The sequence below is a fragment of the Haliaeetus albicilla genome, chromosome 15, assembly GCF_947461875.1.
Source record: "Haliaeetus albicilla chromosome 15, bHalAlb1.1, whole genome shotgun sequence".
NCBI classification, from domain to species: Eukaryota; Metazoa; Chordata; class Aves; order Accipitriformes; family Accipitridae; genus Haliaeetus; species Haliaeetus albicilla.
Window position 1 is genome coordinate 19043819 of NC_091497.1, and position 20600 is coordinate 19064418.

General features: G+C 41.7%; 1 protein-coding gene across 20 annotated transcripts in view; it reads right to left on the reverse strand.

Moving 5' to 3' along the window:
• Nucleotides 1-20600, reverse strand: part of LMO7 (LIM domain 7) — a 135601-nt gene that overhangs the window by 63874 nt on the left and 51127 nt on the right. For all 20 annotated transcript variants that reach the window (XM_069802530.1, XM_069802542.1, XM_069802535.1 and 17 more), the window contains exon 4: nt 12428-12534. In XM_069802530.1, coding sequence (XP_069658631.1) covers nt 12428-12534 — 107 coding nt within the window. The remainder of the gene's footprint in view (nt 1-12427; nt 12535-20600) is intronic.

Consider the following 20600-nt stretch of genomic DNA (forward strand, 5'->3'; position numbering starts at 1 on the left):
GGAAGGAAGTTTATCAAGTGACTTTGGCAGAAACCTGACACAGCATAAGCATGGAGTACCAGCCTTGGTTTATTTTGAGGGTCTGAACCAGCACGCTCTTCGAAAGCGGTGCTGGAAAGCCAGATGATGAGCTGGATGCATCCTCCCGTGTACTCAGCCTCAGGCTCTGCTCTCAGCTACTGTGCACTCACCGCTCATGCCATACCCAAGCAAACAAAGCTTGGGAACACTTGCTTGGGTACCATGTTTGGTGCCATCAGTCCCAGGATTCACAGATTTAAAACGCCTATCAATGAAAAAGAATACTGAACAAAAAATAGAAGTAGTAATTTACAAATGCAGTCACATCATTTTGGTGATGATCACCACTGCAGCCTGACTACACCACCTGGATAAGTGGAGATTTCTGTATAGGTGATTTAATAATTAAAACTAGCCTGTTGAATACATTCACAAATTATTCAAACAGTATTAGAAAAACTGAATTACACTAAGGAATACGGTCGCAGCTCAGAGGAAAATGCTTCAGAAAGACAAAATTTTCTTTATAAAAAGTATCCTTTTGCAAGAGATTTTTTTTCTTCTTGAAGGAATGAAAACATCGCAATGAAATGGCAATATTAGTAAATCACCAGTGCTAAGTGACTTCTGTATGATTTTTCAACAGCAGTCAACATTCAATACAAGAAGTGATCTCAGATTTCAAAGAATAAAATGTTTTGCACATTTTCTGTCACTGCACAAAGTAAGCATTTTGCAGGACGAGCATAGCAGAGGAGTATCATTACTGATGCATCTTATTCTGTGCTTATTCAATCTGGGTGGGTGTACCTTCTGTATAACCATCTGATGTGCGATCTTACAGTTACATTACCCATGCCAAAATCAGTAACAAAACCTCTTAAATTAACTGATCTTTTTAGAGCAAAAGTAGGTTTTAAGTAATGATGCTGAATATAGTACATGCAAATAAATGTGCCAGCTTACTTGAAGAGAATTTGAAGAGAATTTCAGCCATTCTTATTTATTATTCTTATGAAGCTTTTACTAAAATTTCAAATGGTTTGATGAAAAAAAAAATCATCAAATGTTAAATTCCTAAGAACTCATAATAATATTTTTCCCCTATGATTACACAAGCTGGTCACCTATAGAAGTAGTCAGATACTGGCCTAGATTAAGAGATTTATATTCCTTCCCTACCATGATTTTATTCATCTTTTCAGATACCTCTGCATGTCACGTTCCATACTTGCTAAAGCTTAGCGATGGTAGATTGCTTGACTGCTCTAGCAAATCAAATTAATTACTTCCATAAAATCTGGGTCTGATTTCTTCCATACACTCCTCCAAGAAGCAAGACTATCATAGATCTACAGAAGTTAAAAGAGCTTTCGTGGGATGTGACCTTTCCAAAACACAGGAGTGTCCATACTGGGCCAGATCAAATTTATCTAGCCCAGGATCCCATCTTCCCCTGCAACCCCAAGTGGTTGCCTAAGGAAGAGTAAAAATAGAGCAGGCAAGATGCTTCTCCCTCGGGAACTTCCCTAGCTAGATGTGGTTTCCTCATATTAAGTAACTCTTCAAGAGATTTCTCTTCTGTGAACTTCTCCACTACCCCTTGAACTCAAATAACTTTTATCATCCACAGCATCTGTTGACGAGGAAGCCTACTGCCCCTTCATTTGGTTCACTGATTATTCATATAACATGGGACACAGCAACTAGCCGAACCACTTCGTCCATGCCATTCACTAGGGTTTTTCTGTTTATTTGTTTTAAGCTTGCTACCTTGTCCACCTCTCCTCTTCATCCATTGTCTCTCTCTCAGGCTCAGGACTCCTAGTGTGTTTAACTAAACCTGCAGTAGAAGCTATTTCTACTTGGTCAGAGAAGCATCATGAGGATGCAGGTGTTCTCTTTCCATAGAGCTGATTTCAGGGGTATTTGGGGAGGTGAAGTGGAAGAGCAACGAAAGGGAAAGTGATCAAACTCCAAAGCTTCAGATGGTATTTACAACACCAGCAAATTCCAGATTACCTGCAGCAGCACAGTGATGTACCCTTTTTTTGCCTATTCCTAATACTTCTTAACAATGCTTGGGGTTTGGATTTGGGTGGGTTTGGCGGGGGGGGGGGGGGGGGGATGGTGGGTTTTTTTGGTTTAATTTTCTTTTTTCTTGGACTGGCACTGAACACTGAATAGATACCATCGCAAAACTCTCACAAAACTCCTAACCCTGTTACCTCAGGCCTCAGCAGTATCAGCTGTTCCACAACTCATAATTTTATGCACAAAATTGGAATTGTTCCAATTTTTCTGTTCTCACTTAAGTGATACAAGTTTTCCTTTTATTTTACACATAAAAAAAGAACACAGTTTCTGAAAAAATAACCTGCAAACTACTACTAAAAGCTGTTCACTAGAGTATTTGATACTGGTAAATTTGGACAGATTAGGATTATTTTGTGGAATCGTGCAGTAACTCCCTAACTGCACAGATCTGTGATGGAAATACATCGCATCTTCAAGTCAAGCCATACACAAATACACTGTGCCTTCTGTTAACTTGGGCATTTTTAGCTACTGCTTTACCAAGTACATCCCTCACCCCAGAAAACAATCACAGCTGAGAGCATCTTACAAACATCAGGTCACGGAGTTAAAAAGAATACATTACTGCACCATAAATCTGACAAGCATATTTCAGCGTTTATTCACAGGGCACAAGTGGCTGTCTGTAATTTAATAGCCTTTGCAAAAGCAGAAGTATTTTGAACTTAGCCTCCCTTTCCCCGCCCCAGTTAAATATTTTATCATATAACGCACTGGAATCCACGTCAGTTGATGCATATCTGTACATACTGGGTTCAAAGGTGTGTACATGTTTACATTTGCAGATGGTTTTTTCTAGAAGGGAAAGGAAAGAGGAAATACCTGCATTAGTCAACCTTCTTACTCTAGTCCCAGCGATCGGCCGCAGCAGCTTTCAAAATTTTTCTTTCTGAGTCAGTTTCTGATACCGCGTTCCCTCCCCACGCAGACGGGAGTGCAGGGAGGGCGCAGTCGATACACCGGAGGGCAGGGCTGGAGGGAGGACTGGCTCTGCAGGAACCTCACGACATTCAAGGAGGACAAAGTCTGAGTCCTGACCCCGGGATGGACCTAACGCCCGTGACGGCAGAGCGGGATGGGGAGCCGGGCCTGGGGGTCCTCTGCTGGGCTGAACATCAGCCAGCAGCAGACCCCAGGAACGCCGGCCAACAGCACCCGGGGCTGTACCAAACGACCGTGGCCAGAAGGCCGATGGACCTGATCATCCCCCCTTTCCTCAGCCCTTGTTACCCCATGTCTGTAACGCTGCCACCTCCAGTTTGGTGTCCCCCAGCACAGGGAAGACATTGACAAACTGGAGCAGGTTGAGTGGAGGTCACCGGGACGGTCAGGGCTGGAGATCCTGAGCTTGACTGTCCAGCTTGTTCAGCCTGGAGAAGAGTTCTCCAGCTGGGTTTTCTTTTGTTGTGTTTTCTTCCTTTTGTTTCTTAAAGACAACAGATCTCTATCACTTAAAAGAAACATGAAAAGATCATGCCTTTGTGTGGTTAAGCTTGGCTGCTATCTAGCACTCTTCATTCCCCCCCCCAGCCCCCCTTGTCTTCTAACCATGTAGTGGGACATTTTTTAACTGATTTCAGTGCCAAGATGAAAATGACCCTGCAACCCTCCTGACGTGCGCTTTACTAAAATATCTGAATTTGTTACAGCATTACCATTACATTCTGTAGTACTCACAGCAGAAAACCTGTTAATGCCACTTTGAAGGACAGTATAAGTGCTCCAATGAAGCAGTAATAACAATTAGAATTGAAATCTCTGAAAGCACTGTAACAATAGTATTGATCACAGCTGAGGAGTAAAAGTGGCCAAAATTAGGGTTTTGTATGAAGTAGGGTCCAGAACTGTCGATATACTGTTCAGCTTTACTGTCTCTATTTACACTGTTCAGCTTTACTTTCTCTACTTACAGAGCATGTTTAACTGACAAACTCCTGTATCCATGGAAAACTTCAAGTCAGCTTCCCCCAGTATTTAAATATAGGAGCTCTTCCTATTTAGTTGTCTGTCTACAGAAAAGCTAACTGAACTTCAGCAATTTAGCTGTAAAACGTAATTAAAAATAATATGATAGTGAACTTGAATATATGTTTCTGTATAATTGATCTAACCTTAGACAAAAGCACCTTTTTCGTACAAAAAAAAATATCACTACCAAAAAGTGCAGGTTTTCTCTTTACCTTCTTTTGTAACTCACTGCTCCTCATCCAAATTGCTTTCCTCTCTCTACTATATTGTTTTATAAACTGCATTTAATCCTTGGATGTTAGGGTATTGATGTGCACACTCAAAATGAATACAGATGCCTAACGTTTGCATGGATTCCCATAGGAATCCTGAAAGGTTAGAGACACTTCTCAAAACAAAGCAAAAGAGGATTGAACAAGTATTGTAAAGGCTTTCAGTAATAATGGTTCTGTACCCTCATGCCCCAAGAGTTATTGCAGAGATACTTTTAAAATGTAATAGGATCAAAAATGAAGACTTTGAACAAACCAACACCTTTCAGCAGAAAGCTACTGTAACCTCCCTCAGCAAATCATTCAGTTTTGTAGCATAACTATTTAAATTCCAATATAAGGCTATAGATCTGTGTCACTAGACATACCTGAATTGCTCTTGCTACAACTAACATATACTAATGTCATTTTTATCCAAATCTTTTCAGACTCCTCCTGTATACTTGTAGGTACAGGTATACAACTCCAGAAGCTTTCCATTCTTACAGCAGAATCATCTCAAAAAATACATAAATGGCAAAATCAAACACTATCAAGAGTATAATCCCATAAAGGAAGTGTAAATTATTAACTGTTAAATTACTCAACAGAAAAAATGAACAATCTCAAACATTGCTCTTAATGACCAGAAACTTCACATATAAAGTCGAAAGATCAAATAGTACCACACCTAACTCTTCATAGACTTTACACTGAAGAGTTGGAGGTAGATTTCTTGCAGGTGTATGGTCTGAAGTCTGGAACATATTTTATTGCCTACAATGGTTTTACCGGAATGATTTAAAGCTTCTGCAAATTAACGACATGAGCATGAATATTTTACACTAAGCACAACAGTTTCACAAGACCGAAAAATACACTCCATTTTCATTTTCTTTACCTCTGCATAACTGTCATCAGTATCAATAAAAGTTAAACGTGCAAAATGCATGATCTTGAAATTAGTTACATCCTAAACAAAATAAATACAGCAATTTCAATGTTTAGAATATGGCTATGCCAAGGAAGATTAGCTGCTGTAATATTACCTGTTTCTATGAAAATGCCCATAGCAAAAAGAAAATTTCCACAGTTAAAGTCATAGGAACATTTCTAGAGTCATTCTGAAGCGAGGGTGCTGCACTTTTCCATTTCAAGGGAAGTATCACTAGGAAACTCAGTTACCACAATAAAAGCCTATTACAACCACATGTGTAAGAAATATTATTTCCCTGGATATAAGAAAAGAAAAAAAAAGCAGCATTCATTGTTCTAATTAAATTTTGGTTAATGGTTTCCATTGCAGTTTAAGACCCACAAAACGCTGTCTTTTATTCCTTTCATCTCAACTTGAATTCAAAGATAGCTTCTTAAACCTTTATGCCCAAGTCTTCTGGGTGATTGTAGTCACACAGGTATAAGCTGGAGACCTGACACAGGTATAAGATTAGAGCTAACTACCATCATACTTCTTGCACTGAAGCACTTGGCTTTCATCCAGTCCATGACTTTCTATTCTACACAAAGTAAAAAAGCAGGAAAGGGTGGTTCTGTGTTGTGTGTTTTGGGTTTTTTTTTTTTTCTATTTTTGAAGCCAAATTTGAACTATTTTTTTCAACTCATTAAAATGTGTGTTTCTTGGAAAAAAAAATATCAGTACAGCAAATTCAGGTTCAGCTCCATCATGCACTCTTATTATAAGCATGAAATTCTTGAGCAAAAAAGTTTTCAATAAGATATAGTAACTATGCAAATATATTAGATATGGAAGAAGACCCGAGTACGAATTCAGTGTTATCAATAGCAAACACCAGCTCCGAGCTACCTGATCACAAACTGACTTGCACTGTCTCTCTCTCTGACAACGCGAGCCAATTTGTGGTCAATTTGTGTCTCTCTCGACTCTGCCTCCTTTGAGCAAAATATGGCAGCTCTTCTCAAGGCACAAAATGGGATACAAGTCCCAAAAGAGTATCTCACCATTACACCTCGAGCTTCCAGGTAAGTCCCTTGCCAGACAGTTCAAAGGTCTGAGCATCATTCGCAAAGCAACCCTAAAAAAATTCCTCCTAGGATTGACAGGTGGTACTACTTTCACAATTAATGCTCTCCAAAAACCAGACTTCTAAGAGCACTGACAACAATCTTCCACTCAAGAAGACAATCTTTTCAGTGGTTTCTATGCAGATTGCTTTCTTTAGTGATCTATTCAGCAGTGGTAGCATTCATCCCATAGAACAGAAATTTCATTTTGCTGACCCTGCAGAAGAAAGCACCCTGAGCAGGAAACACAAGTGGAATCAGGAAACCCAGCATATTCCCCAGGACTAGACAGGAAGAACATGAAAGTCATGAGAAACTATCAACTTTTATAAAAAAAAAATTTAAAAAAAACCCCCTGTTGTCTAATTAGAAACTAAAATCTACAGCTGCTTTCCTACCACATGATGAATGGGAAGTTGCTAAAGGACTGAACCTAGAACTGGAAGAAGCTACATCTGCGTTCAACCCCTCTCTGCTACTGCTTCACTGGTATTTTCAGGAACCTTATTATACCTGCACATTTGGTGGTTGCACCCAAAAAGACAAGTGAGGCAACTTCATCACTGAAAGGAGGCACTGGTATTACTGTAATTTGAATTATGGGATAAAGAAGGTAGGTACTTTGTGTTTGGCTTTACTGGGTGCTAGAAGGCTTCCTTTTCAACAGCCCCTAAAAAGAGTTGGTTGCTTAGTAAGGAACACTAGTTTTGATATGGCAGGTAGTGATTCTATATGTTTCCTTAAAATAGTTTATGGTGGTATAATGGTTATAATCACTCAATTCTTAATTGATCATAAGAAAAACCCATGAAATGTATCCTGCTCCAGATGGACAAGGAGACGCAGAATGTAAGCTTACAACTGCATCACTTAGCAACTATTTCATTTTCTCAGGCTTTATTTTAAAAACACCTAATCTCCAAACAACTTTTTTGTGGTATTTTAAGTTCAGAAAGTATTATCTCTGAGCTGAAACAGAGAGCCTATCTCAAAAATTCAACTTCTGAAATGCATGAACACAAGGATGAACATGACAGATAACAGTTGTTACTTCTCTCCAGTTGGCTGTAGTTATATAGAGCTTTATGCTACAGAGAGCATGGCATTCAAATTTTTCCAGGATTGTTTTCTGCTTTAGGAAATGATGAAAAATAACTGAGCTGAAGGAACATTAAATCAATAAATAAAACTATCCAAGTTACAAATGTCAGGGCTAGAGTCAGAGCTCCATTGCTTTGTATCATGTATACACTTAATCCCGCTTCAGCAAGACTTCTCCAACAGGGGAGTCTGTGTCATAACTTTTATACTTCATTTAGTGCACAGGATTGATACCAAGTAAGTGAAGCAGTACAGAGCAGCAGAAAGTTGAAGGCCTTACCCAAATACCAAGTTCTGTGAGGTGCTGAGATATTTCCAGCTATCTTTGGAGACAATTTTTGAGTTTCATTCAAGACCTACTCTAAATATAACCCTGCAGTAATAATATTAAATAGAAGCTAAATATTATGATTTTATATTTTACTGAAGAATAAAATTAATACAGTAAAACTTCAACACCAGGACTCAGGTGCTTGTGGTAGCTTTAAAAAAGTTTGCCAGGATTAAGGCAGTGAATTGTTTCATAATTTTTTTGCTTAGTTAAATATTTTCATCTATTAAACCACCATTGTTTGGATTTATTAGTAGTATTTAATGAGGTTCTTTAAGTGGATACCTCATTTTACAGAATTAGATTCTTTTTTCAGACAGAAGAAATAATTTGCTTGAAAGACAAGACAAATTTCAATTATACCATCCATCTGATTGTTCAGGCTTCCTTCTTTAAAACTGCTCATTGGGATAACACATTCCATCAGAAGTCTGCTGTCTGCCTAAGCAAACTCTCACTTTTAACTCCATGGCATGATTTTACTAAGAACCCTTCCACAGCTGGGAACAACTGGGTGTGTCACCTCTAAAGAGCTGGGTAAGGAAGTGCTTAACATTTTTAAATAGTAACCATGCTGACAACTGAGAGTCTCTAAGCTCGCATTACATTCTTACTTTGATAGAACTAAAAAAGAATCAAATGAAGTATTACGACAACCTTGCATTACTATTAAAAAAAAAAAACCAAACACAAAAAAACCCAAGCTGCTGGGCTTTAAAATAACATCTCCTCTAATTAAGAATAATAAAATCCTAGGCTAAAAAAAAAAGTCAAATATACTGAAGGAACTGAAAAGGCACACACACGCATTTACACAAATAACTAGCCACAAAACAAGAAGATATGCACATGACTGCCGGACTCTGCCGGTACGTGAAGAATAAAATCCATTTGGATTTTCTTTATTGGAACACATGACACATTACTGTACTATACCATTGAGCAATAACTTCTGCAGATTTACAGAAAGACTGAACTATAAATCTCAGACGTTAACCCACGTTCCCATTTTCATTGGCAGAAAAGAAACCATCCATGCCAGTATATTCTTTCCACATCACCCCACTACTAATCTTACTAATCTCATCGCTGATCTGGCAAAGCATAAAGTTTGCAAGGCTTTGAACAGCAACTAGTCATTTTAACCAGCCCTCTTCACACAAACTTCTAAACAATAAAATTTTAAGGAGCTTTTTCTTTGCAAAAAGGATAATCACATAATCGCTTGGAACTGAGAGTCTGGATATTTAAGAGGATTCTGGCCTCTCCTCTCCCAGATACCAGTAGTAATTACAGAGTAGGTTTCACATTATGCCTGTGCATCATCTCAGCTGCAGTAGAAAACAAAACACAAGTGAAGGTTGCAGCCTCCTTACCAGACAGGAAGATTGTTTTCTTAGTACAGCCTCTGGCAAGCCATGAGGAACAGAGGGTCTTTACCTTAACTCAGGTGACACAAGAACGTTGGACCACATATGAATAAAGAGTTTGGTATCTCTGAACAGCTTGGCGTTCTTATTGTTGAGACAGAGCGCTATCAGCGAAGGTCCAGTGAAAGGCAGCAAGCATGCTCAGAAAGGAGGTACGAGGAGAAAATAACTTTTCCTGCTGAGAAGGGAGCCTGCCCAGGTAGGACAGGACTGAGATGCCAGCAGCCTGAGGGTGCACGGTTTCCCACAAGGTCAGAAGGAGGAGGTACCACACACAGCTGCCAGGCAGCAGAGACAGAGGAGCAGAGGGAAGACCCCTCGGCAGAGCACGTCGCCCCCGGAGGGGAGACGTGCGTTCCTTCTGCAGGCCTGCCCAGCACCAGAGGCATCGGAGCAATGGGACACGTCTACAGCAGGCCAAGCACAGCAGGGACAGAGATGCAACCTCCTAGCCAGCATCAGAGACGGGTTTTGCTCCAGCATTAGCGACAGAAGCGGACCCACCCTTTTAATGGTGCCTTCCTCTTATCTATTCTCCACATGCAAGGCAAATCAGGCACCTTCATATGCTCGGCCGTACATCCATGTATCCTACCAGAACACTGTTCTCAGCCATCCCAGCCTGAGAAGCTGACTGCTTAAGCAACAGTTTACTTAATCTATTTTGGGTAGATAACAAGCATGCGCTAACGGTGGTGCAACAGCAGAACACAGCAATACTGCTGAGGTGTCAAAATACACGCTGCTTCAGGCACACGTTAATGTTATCCTGCACAACCTATCGCAGCTGGTTTAAGATGTGGGCAATTAGCCTCAGGTGATGGCAGCAAAATGAATTTGCTTAGGAATGTTAGAAAGCAAAAAATTAAGTGCCATCTTTTATAAAAATCAGCATATAAAATGTTTTCCCTCTTTGTGACAAGAAATTACTTACTGCTAATGCTGAAACTAAGGTTAACAGAGGATGACACGAAAGCAAGACATTAAATAGTATCCCTTTTCTGAGGCCTGGCATCCTACAAGTTCTGAAGAAATTTGTAATTCAGCTTGAATGTATGAAATTACTTGTTTCTATTAAATAATAAAAAAAATACATCAGATAAAGCTCCAGATCAGACAGCATTTCCCTCCTGACACACATATGACTCTCTCTGGAAACCCTCTGAAGACTAGCTTGCCCTCTGGGTAATCAAATGACACATAATTAACTTTTCAATGGAGAGAGTTATCTTTGTGTAACTTACTTCCTTCATTTCTTGGAATAAAACTTCCCTCCCATCCCTCTCCAAACTCCTAAACCTGTCAAAATGCGCTAGTATAGTTAGGTTACCACTTCACAGCATGCTCAGATACAGAAGTTTTGAATTACTCTGTAAGCATTTTACACACACTGTGGGACTGTCATATGATACATAACGTGTGGAAAAATCAAACTTATATTGAAACAAATTAAAAGAGCATGGCTACACAGCTGGCAGCTCTTTCGACTCTAACCCAAGCCCCTTGCATTGCTGTCCATAAGAAGTGCTCAAAGATTAAATATGCTTTTTTGAAAAACACCAATTAATCCATTGTCGAGTAGGTATGATGTAAAACCCCCATTGCCTTATGACAACCTCAAGTTCCAGCCTTCCAGAGCTGCGAAGGGAACCGGTGGAGCTGCAAGGACCCCAAAACCCCCTGGTTTCAGACCCACTGGATACATTTCATGGCTGACCTCAACTGGGCGCCACGGTTAACGTAGAGACGAGTTGGACAACATACCTTGCACAACAGTTTGCTAACTCAAACTCCCCAGGGTTTCAGCTTGTCACTATTGATGCTGCTGAAGACCAGCTCCTGACCGCCTCCGGCCCTTCCCAGCTACACCCTTGGAGCAAACCTCCACCAAAATAACTTTAGCAAGGGTTTTGCGGATAATTAAAGCATGGCAGAGGTTACCAACCCTCTGGCTTTTGGCATGACATAGGAACCAGCGGAGAGAATACCGGCATCCTGGAAAAGCACCAAGTCCCTAAGCACCGCATTAGCAAGAAATTATGTTTCGGGTATGAGTCAAAGATTGGAAAATGTGTTGCCATCTCAAGTATCAGACCTCAAAACGGTACAAACTTTCATTCTGAAACCAGGCAGAGAGCATGTCAACACGCTACCGCCCAATCCACCTACAAGAGATTTCTTTCTAATTAAAGCAGTTGTGTCATTTCACAAAAATTTTTGTCCTTGTATTTACAGACGGATTACTACCCATTCCTCTTTGATAAAACTGGTAATTTAAGACAGGAATCAATTCTTAACGTTTAACATGACAGGTTTCCAGCAAAACTCACTAAAGCTTTTCTATTTTTTTGGAGACTTAATAAATTCACCCTTTGTACCAAGACAATAAAAACAGCTAATACTGTAACAAAGCAAGATACATCAAGACAATATTTGTCCACAAGACATTTATCTTAAAGCACCTGTTAAATGTCTATACAGTAAAGCTCCACCTTAACCTCTCAGAAACCAGTAATAGAACTCCTGTTAGGAGACACAGCAGTCCTGAAATTTGAGAATCCACTAATATTTTAGAACCAAACCACTGCTATTTCACAGGAAAACCCTCATTTCTGTAAACACAACAATTACCCTTTGTGCAATTCAGTACTTGGCTTCTACTCACACATACCCACCCCCCTTGACAGGAGATGTGACATTCAGTGACAAACACCTGATTAATATTCGGAGTGGTGAGACCAGCAGTCCTTTGGGAATACCATACCCGAGCCTCAGAGCCATTCAGATAAGTATCTGAAGTACCACCTCAGCCTTTCAGATTTTACATCGGTAATCTCAAAGCATAAAGGGAAGCAATACTTTCAGTATCACTTAACAGTTAATTTTGCTCCAAGTTTGAAATAACCTGAACAGTTTCCATCTCATATATTAAAAGTTGTAAATATTCATTAATAATTAGTTTGCTTTTAAGGCATAATAAGACTTAATTTTTTAAATTAAATTTGTGCAAATTTTATCTACCAGTCTTAACAAGGCTTAAACCCTCCCCACAGTATCCAGAACTGTTCGTGCCAGATTAAAAGAATTTTCCATAGGCAAACATTTAAAATAAAAAAAAAAAAAAAAAGACCGTGAAACAGCTTAGAGGGAGAAGGGGAGGGAGAAAACAAAACCACAAAACTCACTTGACTGTAACTCGATTGGACAAATCCTGAAGATCTCCTGGGTGAAAAAGCTGAGCTTCTTTCAGTCCAATATTTTCGCACGCTTTCAGAAAAACATTTATATTATCCTGCGAAGAGAAGTAGAAAGCAGTTGCTTAGTTAAAAGCACTAAGCAGGTTTTGCAAGATGATTAGTGTGAGCCTTTAAATGTCAAAGTCCAGCTCACGGAAATACTACTGAAAAAGCAATCTTCTGGATCATAAACACAGGTCGTTTCTCATGCACACGGGCAGGCTGGGTTGCGATCGTGGTGACTGAGGGGTACGTTAAAGATTACCTGGCATAAGGCAGTGGCGAGCCAGTAGGCAGCAGTCTCCACTTTGATGTCAGCTCTGCTCAGCAAACAAACGCCCTCTTCCCAGCTTTGCACGACAAGCCTCACCTCTTGCCTTTAAAAATAACTCCAGCTACTGACATTCACCACCCAGAAACTCTTGGCAGGGGAGGAAGGAGAGGAGGGACACGCCGTTTCTATGCTCACAGACCGATGAGGGAATAGTGCACCTGGAGTCTGGGTTTGGTTGCTGAGCAAAGCTCTGGAGAGACAGAAACCAAACCGTATTCAGCCCTGCTGCTTCCTTGCTTGGGGGTTTTTTCTCTCCTTTGTGTTCCTCCCCTTCCTCTCCACCCCCCCAGCTCACACCAATATATAACAAAATATAGGTGCGGTGTATCAGAGCACCCACTTGCTGCACCTGCTGCAGATGAACCGACTCACAAGAGCAAGGTTAAAAAAAAAAAAATCTAACGATAGGGAGAGAGATTATACAACTTGTGATCTCTTTCCACTTCATAAACAATAGGCAACAGGCAAGAAATTCCTTCTCGTTAAGGCGGAATGCTATCAACAACAAAAGAATGTGCCCTCTTGCGCACTTGCTCCCTTCAGCTGGAAGCCACAGGAAAAGGTACACAAAGTTACTTAATTTGTAATCTGTCATTCCAAGGGCCTGTAAGTCAAGGTACTAGTATCAAGAGTTTCACAGTATGGAAAAGGTCCACTTCAGCAATGTAATACACTTAATACTTTTTTTTTTTTTGGACATATAATCACTGGATGTAACTATTCCATCATTTAAAATTTATTTTAAAAAAGAATCCACAAAGAAAACAACAGCTGCTTCTAATACAGACCTTAAAAGAAAGAATCCCCACAACCTTCTGCTTTGAAGGTCCCTATGATTCTAGTATTCCTTATCAGTCTGTAAACATGGCTTAATTCAAGGAAAATATTTGAACAAGGTATTCCACGTGCAGGCTGCGGGCTCCACATTACCGCATCCGAAAGATCCCAAATGTCTCACACCATGGAGGTTATGCCCCAAAGCCTGACACGTGATGTGCCACGGCAGGGGCCGTTCTGCTGCAGGGGGATGCGACACGACAACGATGATGGGGGACGCGACGCAGTGGCAGATGAGCGGAGGGGGCTGGGAAGGATGGAGGACGGGCAACTTCACCTCCGCACCAGCTCCTGCAATACCCAAGGGGCTGCCTGCACAAGTGGCCAACGTAGAGCTTCATGCTGGGCAGGCAACCTCAGGAGGGGCATTTACTTTTCCTTTCCCTGTAATGCCCCTTTTTTCTTTCCATGCAGTACAAGGAAAGCTGGCTAGGTGTGCCAGTTTTATTCAATTAATATCCGAGTGTCACATTAGCACCGACACCCCAAGGACTTGAAAAGGCATCATTGCTTCTGCGTGCAAGAAGCCATGCATTGAAGTCCCATTGCGAGAAAAAGAGGAATTACTTGCTAAACAACAAAACACATCCAACTATCAGGTCAGTGTTCAGGGGTCTGGGGAGTCCAAGAAACAGGCAGGTAAGGCAAAGGAGGAAAGCAACAGAGCAGAAGAAACAAGTAGTTGCAAGGTAATGAAGAGAACCGACACCAACACCAAGGCAACATGCCCCGATTGGTCAGACCAGTCGTTAAAGCTCAGAGTAAACTCCAAAACCGAGGGGTTACGTTAACTGAACTGCAGAGAACGAGCACATTGTGCAGGTAAACAAGGAAGAAGAGTCAGCGATTTAAAGAAATGGATGCTGCCTACACCCCCAGCACAACGAAAACAAAGCAGCAGAGTTGCTCATCAGAGGCTGCTCGGCTGCACAACCACCAAACTGTTGGCACACAAAAGAATTAAATTTTGAAGGTGTTGCAGCAGTTAAACCTGTCAAATATCAGCCCTCTGGTAAGTAACACTTACAGCCCCCAAGAACATCATCACCAACATGAGTCAAGACCTTCAGAAACGAGTCAGAGGTAGGGGGAGATAACACGGGAGGCAGAACACAGCTAGTCGTGGCATTTGCTGGTATGCAGGATAAAACATGGTTCAAAATCTGCCTCCCCCAGCTCCCAAGTCAGCAGTTTGATCATGCCAGCCATCTCGCAGGTGACCGCCCCAACAGCAGATCTCCTCCCATCAGGGCCTGGCATTCACCCGCAGAGCATCAAGAGAGGTTACCCAAAAGGCTATTGCTCAAGTTTGGATATTGACAGAAAAAGGTCTAATTTCAACAAATGAGCACTTCTAAATACTGTCCTTGCCAAGTTATTCTTGACCATCCCTAATCATCGCAAGTATATCACTGAAGCTACAGACCTCAAAATAGCTAGCAGCTGTTTTAAACTCTACCAGAATAATGAACCTGAAAATGAATTTTAAAGAACACCACAGAAATAAGCAGGAAAAAAAAATAAATGACAAGCTATCAACCTTGCAATTAGATTTATCATTAGAAATGTGAACAGGAACATTGTTTGGTGATTAATGCGCTCAAATATAGAAGCCATCATGCTATGCCTTTTACCAGTATAACTGTACTTTAATAAGACTAATGATCGTTACCACTTCAGCTCCAAAGGGTATACTGCAATCGGAATCTCATCATACTCCACAAAAAGAATTATTTTTAATCATTCAGAACTCAAAAGCCTGGAGAAACACAACACACCAAACCTATCTCCTGGTGACCACAAGTCACCGAAGCAGCATGCTTGAGAAAAAAGGGTTCATGCCTGTGTCCACAACCCCACTCTTCCAACGAAGTGTTCCCAATCTCTGTAAATGAGGGCAAGCCATTCAAATTTAAGAAAGATTCAAACAGCAGAGTTGCAGAGAAAGAGGATGAGGGAAGACAAGGGACCTATATAATGAGAACTGGAAAACTTGGTTCCGTTACACCAGTAAGATGGAGCACGAGAGGCAATACTGCTGCCATCTACCAGCACAAGGGAAGCAAAACCAGAATGGGAGAGAAGAGCTGCGCAGTCCAAAAGCAAGGATACATGGTCAGGCAGATCAAATATATTTATGCAGAAAATATAAGGTTTCCAACCATTAAAAAAGAAAGCTCCTGAACTAACAGGGATAACATGGACAAAAATCAGCTAGATGATTTTAATACAGAACTCCATCACTACATTTCCATAAGCATTTGAAGTTGGAATTAGCATCACAGAATTACAGGTTTTAAATCACAACAAAAATAAAGCCTGAAGTCTTAACCACAAAATTCAAGTGCAATTCATTTCTGGTATGTTATTACTACTTCAAAATGTTTTGGTGGGAGTGGGGGGAGGTTGGAAGGAGACTGGGGAGGGGGACAGGACAGGACTGTTTTTTTCCCAGCCAGTGTGCATAATGAAACAGCAGAGCATTTCAGATGCTCCCAGCACGACTTGAGTTTCCCACACGTCGTACAGACTTACATTAAATGCACAGCACAGAATGCTGACTACGTAGAGCTATTACCATTCAGCGTTTCATTTTTGCCTCAAACTTCAAAGGAAACCGCACCCAAAAATTCTGCAAAGTTGTTACGCGGGAGAGACGGAGCCGGCAGTGGGAAGCAGGTCATCCACGAGCAGGCATTTAAATACCACCGTTCGGAGGAATGACAAACAATACCGCACGCTTTCAGGCATGCACCTGCCTTTCTGGTCCCCATGGGGCATCACTAGCCACAAAACCTTCCCTCTGCCTGTTGCTAAAGCATCCCCCTCTAACCAACGTTGTGAAGGAGCCAAGATGCCATGCCCATATTGAAACTGAGACTGTGGTCCATGCCCTCCCTCCAGCGTCCTAGCAGAGCAGGGTTGCCTTTCTCACTCCAGCAACCTCATGGACATGAGGAGAGGAAAGCGCTGAGTCTCCCCTGCCCTTCCTTGACAGACCTCAGCGCTGCTTCTGCTCCTCGGCGAGTGCGGGGGCTGCGCCAGAGCAGCAGCTGAACGGGGTGGGAAGAGCAGGGCTGCCGCTGCAGGGCTCCTCGTTCCCATCGCTATCCTCCACACCGCAAAGGAGAAGAAAGAATCCAGTAACTGTACAGGAAAACACAGAACCATGGACACTTTCCTTTAAAAAAAAAATAAAAAAATTAAAACAAGTAATTAAAAAAATCACGGGATCACAACTGGCAGTGGTGCTGTTGCACCTGTCATCAGCTCCTAATGTATGTCACCATGGCAAGAACTTGAGACAAAGATGATGCAGCACTATGGAAAGCAAGACAACCATATAGCACTGGTGAGGTGGTGGGGAAGTACGTAGGTTCCTCAACACCTAAAAACACAGGGGGAAAAAAAGAAAGGGCACTTCTAAAATGGAAAAAAAAATAGCACGAGCAACAGGGAGATGAGGCAAAAGACAGGAGCAGACATGCAAAAAGCATCAAGAGTCGACCTTACGCAGAAAAAAAAAGAAAAACTGAGAAGGGACATACAACGGGTAAAACACAAAAAGAATTTTAAAAATCTCATAAGTGAAAGAGCACGAAGTGAAAAGTAATTAAGAAGAGAGGTCTCCATATAAGAATGTGTAAATACCATCTTATTTTGACTACTCATGTGCAATGCACCATCACACTAAATTCAGCTTGTATATTTGAGCTGAAATTTAATTAAAAAAATAAATCCCTCATTATCATGATTATCTGGGTGGGGCAGGAATATTAATTTAAACAAGTCTGTAAATACATTTGCTTTCTTTAGGGCGCAGTCATGCTGTGTTGCAAGCCTGTCTTCTCCCTAGTTAACTGTTTCTCTGAAACCCTATGCATGCACCGAAACACACCGAGATCTTGTAGGCATGCAAGTTACGGCACATCTTTCAATTAGTTGGCACCTGGGAGAAAAATAATTTAATTAATACAGTGTTTTTCTGTTTTTCCTGGCTGCATCAGCCAATAGACAAAGACAGTCCGCTGTCTCTTACTCTTATGCAAATACCCACCGTTTCAGTTAAAGCCTTTGCTTCCACTGCTATTCAAGCTCTATTTCGGTTTTTGGTGTTTTGGGTTTTGGTTTTTTTTGGGGGGGATGTTAGTTTTGGGTTTTTTTTTCCCCAGAGTATGAAGGGGAAGGATGGAGACATAATTTCATAATGGCACCCAATGCTCCCACGACCATGAAGCGTATTTGCATGTAAGTATTACAGCATCATCCAGACCATGACTTGGTGCCAGAAGTTGTTTTCAATTTCCAGGCTCCCAAAAAAATGAAAGAAAAAAACCACTCAGTACGTCCAGTGCCTAGCAACAAAAACTTCTGACATTTTAGGAAGAGAGACTGATGCATTTTTTTGGCTACAGAATTCTGAAAATCATCCGAATACATCATATTTAACAGACATGTTTCTTAGTTATGAAGACATTTGGAGTCATCTTGAAAGCTTACACTGCGTCTCCTTCAGCTCTGCATTCACGACAAATCCTGTTTATTGGCACCCTCATTCCCTTAAGTAAGGGCCTATTTCCATTACAAACAGAGGTATTTTTTAAAAATAGAAAACGTTATTTCATAGATGCAGCATTATACTGACCACTAAAGCCAGGCCACATCAGCTTAATACAGAATTTAGAGCTGCATTCTGAAGCAGCATCACTGCACAGCTCCGCATTGTTTATATTCAGAGGTGGGGTAAGGGAAGAAACCTCCAGCAGAAGCCCGTTGAACAAGTTGGGTAACTTGCTCTTCCTCGGAGGTACGTTTCGGTTATTAGCGCTGGCTGTGGGTGTGGGGTGGGGGCAGAGGGGGGAGAGCAGGGAGCGGGGCTGAACAAACCTTGTGGTCTGACCACAGCCCTGGGAGCCAGGAACTCCCAATTACCACCTTGGCCTTGCACATCAGGATGCTCAGTGCCCATCACCCACTCATCCCATCTATAGATTGCAATCCCAGCTCCTACAGCTCTCCATATTTCTCTGAAGGCTGCTAACGGGTTCGACCTTGAACCAAAAGGAGGAGGAGGGGTGGGTGGAATAGCTAAACTACTGTTTTCCTCCCTTTTTGGGCCCCAAACTAAAAATAATAATTAAAACAATCATCCTGCAGGCATAATTTGACTTAAGAGTGACCTCAAGGCTTCTGTTTGGTAAATTATCCCACCTATAACAGCGCACATGGAGCACTGTATTGGCCAAAGATCAGAAACAGTGCTAACTGCTTTGCCACTCCCCTCCGCGTGCCCTTCGTTGTTTTTCCACGTTGTGTAAAACAATAAATTACTGTGATCCTTGACACAAGGAGTCCCTGCCCCAGCTCTACTACAGACACCAACTCACCAACGATTCACTTCCAGCCTTCCTCTCAAAAAGCAGGTGCTCCTGCTGCCAGAACGCAGGAAGGAAACTGTTTCCATAAAGTCTCCTGTTACCCTGGTGCTCCCAGTATCAATAATTGTAACTGACAGCCAGGAAGAGGAACATTCCTTTTCACTCCTGCAATTCACAGCTCTCACCAGAGTCCAACCATTACAGAAACCACGTTCTGACGCAGCCTTAGGCAAGAAGCATTTTGGTTTGGGCCCATCCATTCCCCAAACCCCAACGCCATCTGCGATGACAGCAGCCCATCACAGAGCTCTGTAAGACCAAGGTGTGTGTTGAAGGATGTTCCCCAGAGTTTGCTCCTCGGCTCCTGGCGCTGCCCACCGCCACGGGTAATGGCCAGCAGAAGACCCCTCTGCCCGGCTCACCTCATTACCTGCAACCTCTTGCAGCACTGACCTCCACAGTTTCTTTCGATCGAGAGTAATGGCATCAAGGGAAAACACACAACAGAAATTAATGGCTTTTTTTTGAAGCAGGACTTCCAAGTTGACAGTTTTCAAGGTGCTTGACACAGGAAGGGACCAACTGTCCCCAGTGATTCAAAATCCCTCCCAGGACCATGTCTCTTACCAAGCCACAGCATAACCTTCACTATAACATTACAGCCGTATATTATGGCAACAACACGTACCAAATGAGCCTTTTATTGATAAGGGAGAGTGACTATCAAGGTTGTAAACTGCAGGTGTGTTTCTGGGATGTCACTGCTACCAAATAAGGCCAGCTGGAAAGGAGAAGGGCAAAAGTACAGCACATGAGCAACCCGGGCAGGCATGCCTTGTCAATCCAGAGAGCTCTCTGCACTTCACAGCTTCATCCCATTTCAGACAAGACAAAGGGAATTTAGCTTGCCCACTTGCAGGCATTCTTACTGTAAAGAAAGCATAGGCTCGGAAAGCCAGTATGGAATAACCATCCCAGGCTACTTCCATGTTTAGACAAGCCTTAACTTTCCCACCAGCTACTTACATTCCAGTCAAAGTCAAGAAGAAAAAAAAAAAAGCAGCGGCGGGGGGGGTGGGGTGGAAATCAAGTGATGTGCTTTTCACCCCAAACGGTTTATACAAAACAGACTTTACAAGTGAAGTGTGTAAAATACTCCAGTGCCAAGTCACCCCGCTACACAGAACTGGAATGACAGTAATCCACTTAAAGGTGAAACTCCCCTGAAGCCTAATGAGTAATAAAAGAAGTAAAGACCTCTTGTTCTTGAAACACTGAACATTTTGGCAGAGCTTGCTCCCCCCACACACTTTTTTATTTGTACACACAAGTTTTTCTGTTTTGCTCAGACAGGTTAACAATATGATATAGATGAAATTCAGCCCCTCTGTACACAGGGCTTGATAGACAGCAAGTTGCCTCAGATCCTCAATTCACATAGTCCCTGATTTTTAGACTATGGTTTAGTACTTCACTCTTCTTAGAAAAGAATTTGGAAGTTTCCTCTAACTTAGCTTCCTTCAGCAGCCAGACATCTTTTGTTTCTCAAGAGGAGCAGCATGCTAGTATCCTA